At 38.3% G+C, this 10,097-nt stretch overlaps 1 protein-coding gene across 1 annotated transcript; it reads right to left on the bottom strand.

Moving 5' to 3' along the window:
• Positions 1-2,035: 2,035 nt before the first annotated feature.
• Positions 2,036-9,743, bottom strand: rgra (retinal G protein coupled receptor a). Its single transcript, XM_047350734.1, has 7 exons — positions 9,150-9,743; positions 8,713-8,869; positions 6,269-6,390; positions 5,710-5,863; positions 5,250-5,367; positions 3,340-3,453; positions 2,036-2,557 (listed from the first exon to the last, which is right to left on the bottom strand). The coding sequence occupies exons 1-7, from the start codon at positions 9,226-9,228 to the stop codon at positions 2,414-2,416; spliced, it is 888 nt and encodes a 295-aa protein (XP_047206690.1). The 5' UTR covers positions 9,229-9,743; the 3' UTR covers positions 2,036-2,413.
• Positions 9,744-10,097: the final 354 nt, after the last annotated feature.

Here is a 10,097-nt window from a genome sequence, read left to right as displayed (position 1 = left end):
TCACATTGTCCACAGCCCAAGATTTGCGCTCCTTGCACCATTGAAACGACGTTTGGCATTGGCATGAGTGACCAAAGGTTTGGCTATAGCAGCCCGGCCGTGTATATTGACCCTGTGGAGCTCCTGACGGACAGTTCTGGTGGAAACAGGAGAGTTGAGGTGCACATTTAATTCTGCCATGATTTGGGCAGCCGTGGTTTTATGTTTTTTGGATACAATCCGGGTTAGCACCCGAACGTCCCTTTCAGACAGCTTCCTCTTGCGTCCACAGTTAATCCTGTTGGATGTGGTTCATCCTTCTTGGTGGTATGCTGACATTACCATGGATACCGTGGCTCTTGATACATCACAAAGACTTGCTGTCTTGGTCACAGATGCGCCAGTAAGACGTGCACCAACAATTTGTCCTCTTTTGAACTCTGGTATGTCACCTATAATGTTGAGTGCATTTCAATATTTTGAGCAAAACTGTGCTCTTACCCTCCTAATTGAACCTTCACACTCTGCTCTTACTGGTGCAATGTGCAATCAATGAAGACTGGCTACCAGGCTGGTCCAATTTAGTCATGAAACCTCCCACACTAAAATGACAGGTGTTTCAGTTTCATTGTCCAACCCCTGTATATTTTATAGGTAAACCTTTGTGGTTTTTATATTACTGAACCATAAGCAACATTGTGACCTGCTTCCGTTTACATCACTGGTTTGACCTTTTTCCAGCGTTGCATCATGAATGAAATCACAATTACTTTTCTGACATGTTTATATGATTTTCAGTAAGAAGTTTGGTTTTGACTTATAAGTCTTATGCTTTTAGAGTTTGATTATATAAAAAATATTTATGTTTACTTCAGGGAAATACAGGTATTAGTTTTGAAAAATGTTTCAAAAGATTTCACCTCACAAAATCACTGTCAGAGAAGCTTGCAACCCTTAGTATCACTTTATTACACAAACACCACTAAGCCACTTAAAAAGAGCACAATGAAGCAATGTTCACAAACAACATTCATCCTACTATTATCCTTTGTTCTTAAGATCTCTAACTTGGTCCTTAATGACCCACAGTAAGGCCTCAAACCATACTTTGGAAACCCACAGTGTACCACACAAACATACACTATTGGAGCAAATCTACTTCCACTTCAGTAGTGACAATGTTTTTATATCTACCCATCAATAGCAGCAGATATGCATCACTTTTATAGAATAAAAAAAAAAAATGAAAGTTTAGATATTATTATTTGTTCATTAACATATAAAGACACACAATACATTCCTTATGATGCAGTATATCTAAAACAACTGAATACTTGGTTTGTAAAACCTACTGTGTGAATTTTGATTATGTAATAACCAGTAAACACAGTGTGTTGTTTAATGTTGCAGTTGGACAATATTTTAAACTGCAAATCAAAAATGAAAAAAAACATATAGTTCTATTTCATGATATTTAAAAGTCAAAATAGTCAACTTTGTGGTAATTTTCCGTGTGATACACTGGAGAACATTGAAACACAAAAGAACAGGCATTAGGTCTAATGTGTACGAGTACACAGGTCTAGCTAATATAATAAATTATTTAAATTAAATTTGATTGCCTGACCGACTCCTGTCCTCATGATAAGTATGCAAACATCAAGCTGAGAAGCCTTTCCAGTTAATCCAATGCCATTAAATAATCTCTGACCTCTCCTGGATGTGTGTGTATGTGTGTGTGTGTGTGTATGTGTGTGTGCATTGAAAAATGGATGTTTTGTTTAGAGGATGATTTTAGTTCTTCCCTGAATACAGAGATCAATCAAAGAGCAGGAGGAAACATTCGTGGCTTTTGAGTTTCAATGACACAGGCAATTAATAATGCCCTTTGGCCTGCTGACGTCAAGATAAAATTTATTTAGCAAATGAAGAAGGGAGCCAGAAGGCCTGCTATTTAGCAAAAACATAGTGGTGAAATGATTGCTATTTATATTGTTTGTGTAAACTGATAAATGTCGGTAATCTGTTTTGCATAAAGTGACTTATAACCTTGTACTTGCTTTGCATAAATGTTTTGTTTTTATTTTTGTCTTGCAACAACTACATTTTGAACATTTGGATGAAATTTGTATAAAAAATAAATAGGACGAGCTGAAAATGAAAGCAATTCATTCTTATTTGAAGAAGTTAAATTAATCTAAAATGAACAAATGACAAATCACATGATACAAAATGAAACACATCCAATATTGCTGTATTCTATATGGGGTGGCAGAAAAGTTAACATATTGCATGATGACAGTATTTTTTGTAATATATTTCCAGCTCTACAGAAACACAATGGCAGAGGAGATGGGGAGCAACGGTTCACAGTGCTTGGAACACATTTTACAGTACAGACTCACAGACAGAAACATCTACATCAGTAAGGCGTTTATTTGCACTTATTATCAGTTTGAGGCACATCAATCTTTTCCCCTGTTAGAAGGCGCCAAATGCCTCCTCTGTAGTTCTCATTTCCCAAAGCGTACAGAAGAGGATTAAAGGTGGGTGAGGTCTTAGCCAGGATAGGAGCGATCTGTGTGGACAAACACAACATGAATATCAGAGCTCAATAGATGTCATGTGTTGATTTGTTGTACATATGTAAAAAAAAAATCAAATTGCTTGGATTGTATAGATGTTTTAGATAAAGAAATACTTGGTGCAGAAAGAATGTATGCACTCAAATTCCACAGGTTAGGGCAGGGTCTACAACCTGCAGCTCTGAAGCTGCAAGTGGCTCTTTGGACCTTCCACATGGCTCTTAATAACATTGGAACAAACTAATGTTTTAAATGTTTTTAGCTGTGTTTCAGTTTTTTCGTAGAATAATTGCATTGAAATTCCACAACAGAATGACAGTAAAAGTACCAGTTATATTTGGATCTATGTTTCTTGTCCTTAGGTTGAAATCTACGTGCTTTTTCATGTACTACATATATCAACATCCTATACAAGAAAATGTTTCCATCATCTTTTTGCAAAGGTTTTATATTTTTCTTTATTTTAAAATCTAAGAGTAGAGATAACATTGTGGTTTTTAAAAAATTACAACAAATTTCCTATTGCAGATATTTATCAAAAATTATAAGTTGTCTTTTTTCAAAAGGCCATGAAGCTTTTGTGACTCTAAACTAGTTTTATTGGACTAAAGGGTAAAAATGGCAAAAAGGTTGCAGATCCCAGGGTTATGGTTATGATCTTTCAGATTAAAAGTCTATAGTGCGAGTACATCTCATTGCAGCACAAAACGTAGGTCATATCAAAGGTCATATATTTATGCACTTCTACACTACTTACTGTTCTACCAGCCCTTACCATCCTCAGCTTTGGTGAAACTAGGGTTGCATTCTCCACAGCAGCATAGAAAGCCAGGACACCATAGGGGCCCCAGCAGAATAGTAAAGTCTTCAGAGGAGTGTTGGGGTTAAACTGCAGATCAATAGTAACAAAAACATAAAAATTGACCTTCAGTTCAAGAATGATTTGTTAGCCTTCTGGTATAAGGGGGGTGGGGGATGTAGACAGAAATACCATTCATCATGAGATTTTCCTGCTTGCAGGCAAATCACATGCCCAGAATAATGTCTGAGAGAGCCAGAGTATATGTTAAGATCAATATAACAAAGCTAGGAAATTGAAAGGCAATGAGTACAGGTTGTTGTAATCTTAGGGTAAAAGCAGATGTTATTACACTTTATACATGCATTACTATGCTTTTTGCCTTATGGATGGTAAAAATGTTTCCAAACAGTGTAAAATCCTAAAACATGATACGTTAATCGAGTTCAGTGATTTTAAACAAAATTTGGCTGCACAAAACAAGTTTCTCTTTTTGCCTAGATGATTGAGAGACATGTATGGACTTGCTGAGCTCTATGTGATCTAAGCCTTTTTTACAAGTTAACTTACAATATACAGCATTGTGTGATGAAACTTCTGATGTTATAGTGCAACACTGTTTTGGTTGGAGCAATCGTTTTTGTTCTCAGTACATTGCTCTCCTATAACCTCCTATACAGAGATGTTTGGGTCAATGAAGCCCTGATCTCCCCCCTGGGGCAACAACCTATAGATGCCACAGTGTGCATACCTGTTATAGTCTCTTTAGTATATCTGAATAGCATCCATGTGAGGAAAATTATTGTTCTCGAGGATTGACTTCAGAGCAGACAGACGCATGCTCTTGAGTGCATTTTTGTGGACATTTACTTAGCAGTTGCTATTGTTACATAACTTGCAAGAGTCAGTTGGATTTAATTTTCATACTCTTTCTTCACTGAATAAAACCTTAATGTCTGTGCTGATGCCAAGTTAAAGAGATAGTTTTCGAATTTGGAAGTAATGTTTTACCTGGAGTAGATAACATTCTTCTTCATTTAGTATTATTTCCAAATTAGTTGGACCTGAAGCTAATAGCTAGTCCGAGAGAGATCAAGACCAATCTCAAGAACATCATAACGGTTTATGCTAATGTTATTTGATAAGCCTTGATATCATCAACACATTTGCATTGGACATTTATTTACACAGAAGCTGATGATAATTTATAAGGGAAATAGAAGTAGGAGGTGGGGCACCACCCATGATCTTCCTGTGTGAAACATGTACTGAGAATGGAACATGTTAAACCATTTAGTATGAGTTTAAAATTGTGTAAAAAAACAAAATATCAAAGTGGTTTAAGAAAATGCTCTTTTTAAAATGTATTTCTAAACTGTCTTACTTTTTTTCAGGAAGTTACTCTGATCAGAAATGCCATAAATGTTATGTTCTGAGCACAGGTTTTGCACAGAAAGGTTAGTAATGGTGCACCTACCTCTATTTTTGCAAATAACTATCAACTTCTGTGTGAAAAGCCTAACGCAAATATGACAACATTTTAAGGGTTCATAAAATAAGATTTGCATAAACATCTATGATGTTGGATGGTAGAAGATGGTATAAATCCACTTTGATATTAGTGCTTCTGACACCAGCTGCTATCTTTAGCCTCCAGTACCTAGTAATTTTGAGTTATCTACCCATTAGTACATTACATAGGTAAACTACATTTGCAACTAATAACCTTTGACAGAATCTAACTTCTAAAATCCTGAGCTACCCCTTTAAATCTGAAATCTCTGGGTGTATGATCCCATCCCTTCTCTTGCAGAGCATATGAAATTCTCACAAAAGACTCCCTGTTCTAATAAAGCAGGTGGATCATGTTTTATTACATTACTTACCCTGGGGTTTCCAGTCTTTTTGAATTTCTGTGCAATGGACTGGTAGGAGGACAGTACAACAAACACCTGAATGCCCATGTTGAAAATGCTCATAGGGATCAAGTATGAAACATAGTTCCTGTTGAAAGAAGAATAAAAGTTAGGCTGTGAAATAAAGACTTCTGTGCGGTAATACATTTTAATACACTTTTGGTGTATTTATACTATTACTAATATCCAGTTTATTAATTTATTTCACTCTTTTCACGTATGGAACCAGAAGTTTATCTCGATGTATATATCATTAAAATGCAGTACGTTCTCCTACGTCAAAAATACATTCTAGATGCAAACTTTGCTATATTTTTTTAACCTGGACAACGAGAAATGCCACCATATTGTGAACTGAGACTTTTCAGTGAAGAACTCATTTAAAGAAATATAAACGTAAATTTCTCTTCTGAGCATTGAGAGGCGTCACCTGTCTCCTTTGCTGTAATCCAGTGTGCAGCAAGTCCTGAGAGGCTCGTAATCATACTCTCCCCAGCCGATGAGGGGCATGGCTGCCCAGAAGGCGGCGAACATCCAGACAAATGCAGCCAGAGAGATGGCACTGCTCCACTGCAGCTTTGTCCCTGGGAAGAGAAAGATTCAGCTTGTCTGTTTTATGTACCTCTAACATGTGTGCGTGCTTTGAGATTTGAGCAATTAAATTTTGTTTTATGAATGGCTACTTTTCTGAGAGACAATGGTTATACCAGTTTCACTAACTGACATAGGTAAAAAGATGTTGCTCAACCCCTCTTTTGTTTTCACAATTAAGAATATCACATTCAAGAAAAGCGCGAGGTAGTTTGTCTCATTGGTGAAGCTCCAATCTGGTAGACCTGTATTAGTTATGACAACTGAACTCTGCTGCCATTTCATCATGGTGATCCAAGCAATGTGAGACATTTAAGGTTCTGTTTGAATCAGTGCATCAAATTAAAAACAATGGATGAGGTTTTGACACCTATCATTACCTCTTGGTGTCAACTTACTCGTGCAGTATTGATGATATCTGTCCCAAGCGATAGCTGCTATAAAGTGAAGGCTGGCAAGAGCTGTCATGAAGCCCTGAAAGCCATGAGTCTGGCACCCTTCTGAGCCGTAAGGCCAGTACCTGCATGAAGAAGGTGAGGGTTTGAGGTTATATAGATCTGTAATTCACAGAAGGAAGATGTGCCCCATAGGTATATTTTCTTGATCTCACATTACTGAAACTGATGTTGATTGAGACAGACTTGAGAAAGTCTTACAGGGGCACATGTCAGGTTTGGTGTTTTAAATTGCCGTGCAGCTACACTGTAAATATTGGTGGTCCTTGGCTTGGGGCATGTCAGACTTACAGAGAGCTTTCAGTACATTTTAAACAGGAGGGCATCAAGAAAAATTGTTTTTAAGGCATCAAGATTGGATTTGATAATCTCTAGTTTACAATCCAGACACTTAAAGTGGTCTGGACAGGGATGGGATTCTTCTTCTTTAAAACACAATTTAAAAATCATAAAATCTTTATTCAATTTGTAAACACATTTTTGAATATTTTTTTATGCTTTGGGACAAAGAAGCAGAACATTTCAATATAAAAACTTGCTAAATCTAGACTGTATTCTTGTATTCATGGAAGCTACACCTGGCCCAGTGTTTCTGTTTTTAACCTCATCTCCTCCTTGGACACTAGCTGAGGTATTGCTTTGATTAAGTTAAGCTTTATCTGGGGTCTACCCATCTGAGCTACTGAACATTTTAACTCCTACAGGGTAGTTGTAGGTGTCTTGGCAGCGTTGCTCATCATCGTTCTGCTTGCCTGGTCAATCACTTTGTAAGCACTAACAGTTCTAGTGAGATTTAGTGATAATCCTTCCATTTCTCAATGATAGATTTAACAGAACTCAGGGGACGTCCAGTGTGTTGGAAATCTTTCTTTACCCATCTCCTGATTTATTCATTTCAGTGATACTTTCTCTGAGTTGCTTGTTTGTTTTCCTTAATGTTGTCATTTTAGCAGGCAATTAGACTTCCTAGATACAGGTTTGTTATACTAAAATCACCTGATGCACACCTTCTCTTTCTAAGATTAAACCTATCCAATCTTTCTAAGCACAAAAAACCAGTGTAATAATCCAATAATCTCTTAACAGGAATTAGTCAGGTCACTCTGTCATGTTTTCAACTGGTCCAAAATGCAGTGGCACAATTTTAACAGGTAGAAAAAAACAAAAGCCTCTTTGCACTGGCAGCCTATTTATTTCAGCATCAATTTTAAAGTTCTTTCATTTGTTTTTAGGTCTCTTAATGGCCTTGCTATTTGTCCACCCTGCTGCTCCGCTACGCCTCATCTCGTATAAGTAAACATGGTATAATATATTATACATTTTGAATTAATTGACATTAGTTTTCAATTATTTGTTTTCAGTTGACATGAAAAAATATTTTATTCTTGTCAAGAACTTTAAATTATACTGACCATCATTTTATTTACAAAACAACTGAACAGATAAAATACTTACTGAACACACACACACACACACACACACACACATCTATATCTATATATATATATATATATATATATATATATATATTATATGACACTTTGATACATTGTAAAGAGGCCAGTTTACAGCTTATGTAAGTGTAAATTTGCTGTCCACTTAACTCAACACTCAAACATTAATGTCCAAACTGCTTGCAACAAAAGTGAGTACACCCCTAAGTGAAATTGACCAAGCTCTGCCTGAAGTATTAATAGTTTGGGTGGCCACCATTATTTTCCTGCACTGCCTTAACTTTCTTGGGCATGGACTAGAAGAGACTAGAGCTTCACGACCCCTCGGAGCTGGTGGATGCTAAAGACCTTGTGCTCCTCCACTTTCTGTTGGAAGACGCCCCACAGATGATCACAGAGTTCAGTATGTCACAGTAAATGTTAGCATTCATGGTCAATGAACTGTAGCTCCTCACAGCCAGCAGCAGTCATGCAGCCCCAAACCATGACACTTCCACCACCATGCTAGACACATTTGCTTGACACTGTCTCAACCAAATAAGTTTATATTGGTGTCATCGGACCACAGGACATGGTTCCAGTAATCCATGTCCTTAGTTTGCTTGCCTTCAGCAAACTGCTTGTGTGCTTTCTTGTGCATCATCTTAAGAAGAGGCTTCCTTCTCTGGATGACAGCCATGCAGACCAATTTGATGCAGTGTGAGGTGGATGGTCTTTAACACGCCTGCTCCCCATTCACTCCTGAGACCTTGTAACACTAACACGTCACATGGCCCCTGGGAGGGAAATGCCTAATTGGGCACATTTTGGACATTTTCTACAATGTGTGTATATATATATATATACAGTGCACTCTTGCAAGTAGTGCACTTTACATGTAGCCCCAAGAGGCCCAACCCTTGCAATTATGAAAATTATGTTTACATAACTCACCTCAGAAAGCTGGAGAAAGCTGCGATGGTTGCGTTCATGGAGATGCCGATGTCAGCCATGGCTAAACTGAACACCAGGAAATTGCTGGGGGTTCTCAGCTCTCTCACTTTGAGGAAAGCCACGATTGTAACCGCATTTAGAAAGAAGCCCAGCAGACCTTTGGCACAGCAGAAAAGATATGTTTACAGTCTTCAGGATAAAAGCCAGTGCGCACAGCGTCGATTATTACGACACAGGCAAGCACAGTGACAAGTCAGATGATTGCATCTGTTTGTTTGTTTGCACACCACCAGAGGAACGTTTATAAATGACAGAAACAACACGCTGAACTACGGGATCAGTGTCGGTGAGGTGACAGGTCCTGCCGTAGGTTAACGTGGTGCACCGCGGGCACAACCCTCCTGATATCTGGATGGATTCACAGAGAACACACTCACCCTCCACCAGCAGACAAGATCCCAACGAGAACACATCAAACTCGGAGAAACCCTCTGGTAAAGGATACGATGTGACCATCCTGGCAACGATTTGACGCTCCGCTTAGTGCGCTCGTTTAACGGTGTGCCTTAGTATGACTGTACAGAGTACAGGGTCAGGTTCTAAAGAGGCATTTCACGTGAAAACCATGCAATTTATTATGTAAAGCCCCCACCCGCCCTCTCTCCCTCACTCGCTCTGTCGGTCGCCCCAATCCGCGAAGGAATGTTTTAATGAACATAACCGCACAAACCGTAGCGCTTAATGCGCATTTGCCCCGTCGCAACAATAAAGCTCTCAGCTAGCTGCACAACAAGCCTTTGTGCGTTGGTGTCCCGATGATAATGCAGCCGCTGCAGATGACAAAATGCGTGTGATGCCGGTTTTTCTTGCTTTAAGGAAGCACAGCAGGTGTCTGTAAGGATGCAGTCTAAAATCAAAAAAACATGTACAAGTTTAAGGAATGATTTCCCGAGGTGTTCTGTGGATTCTTTCTCTACAATAACAACTTCAAACCTTTGCAGCTTTGCAGGTCTAAACAATAACATTTCTGCCTGTTCTTCTTTGCAAAATAGCTCCAACTTGGTCAAATTGGATTGAGGGTGTTTGTGAACACCGTATTCTGAAATTTGTATGTTGTATTTAGGTCTGGATTTTCACTTGGCCATCCTAAGGATGAATGTGATCTGTCCTGGAGGTGAACCTCTATTCCAGTTTAACCTTTTGCTGTCTGTAACAGGTTTTCTTCAGGATAGACCTGTATTCTGCTCTATCCATTTTACCATCAACTTCTATTTTTTGCTAAAGAAACACAACCTCACAGTATAATGTTGCTGCCACTATGTTTCATGGCAGAAATTGTGTAATGTAAGGCCTTCTAGGAAGAGCTGTATTTAACCTGTGGTGGA

The sequence above is a fragment of the Girardinichthys multiradiatus genome, chromosome 22 (assembly GCF_021462225.1).
Source record: "Girardinichthys multiradiatus isolate DD_20200921_A chromosome 22, DD_fGirMul_XY1, whole genome shotgun sequence".
In the NCBI taxonomy this organism is placed as follows: Eukaryota; Metazoa; Chordata; class Actinopteri; order Cyprinodontiformes; family Goodeidae; genus Girardinichthys; species Girardinichthys multiradiatus.
Note: the sequence above shows the minus strand (reverse complement) of the source record. Positions and strands in the feature narration are given on the sequence as shown.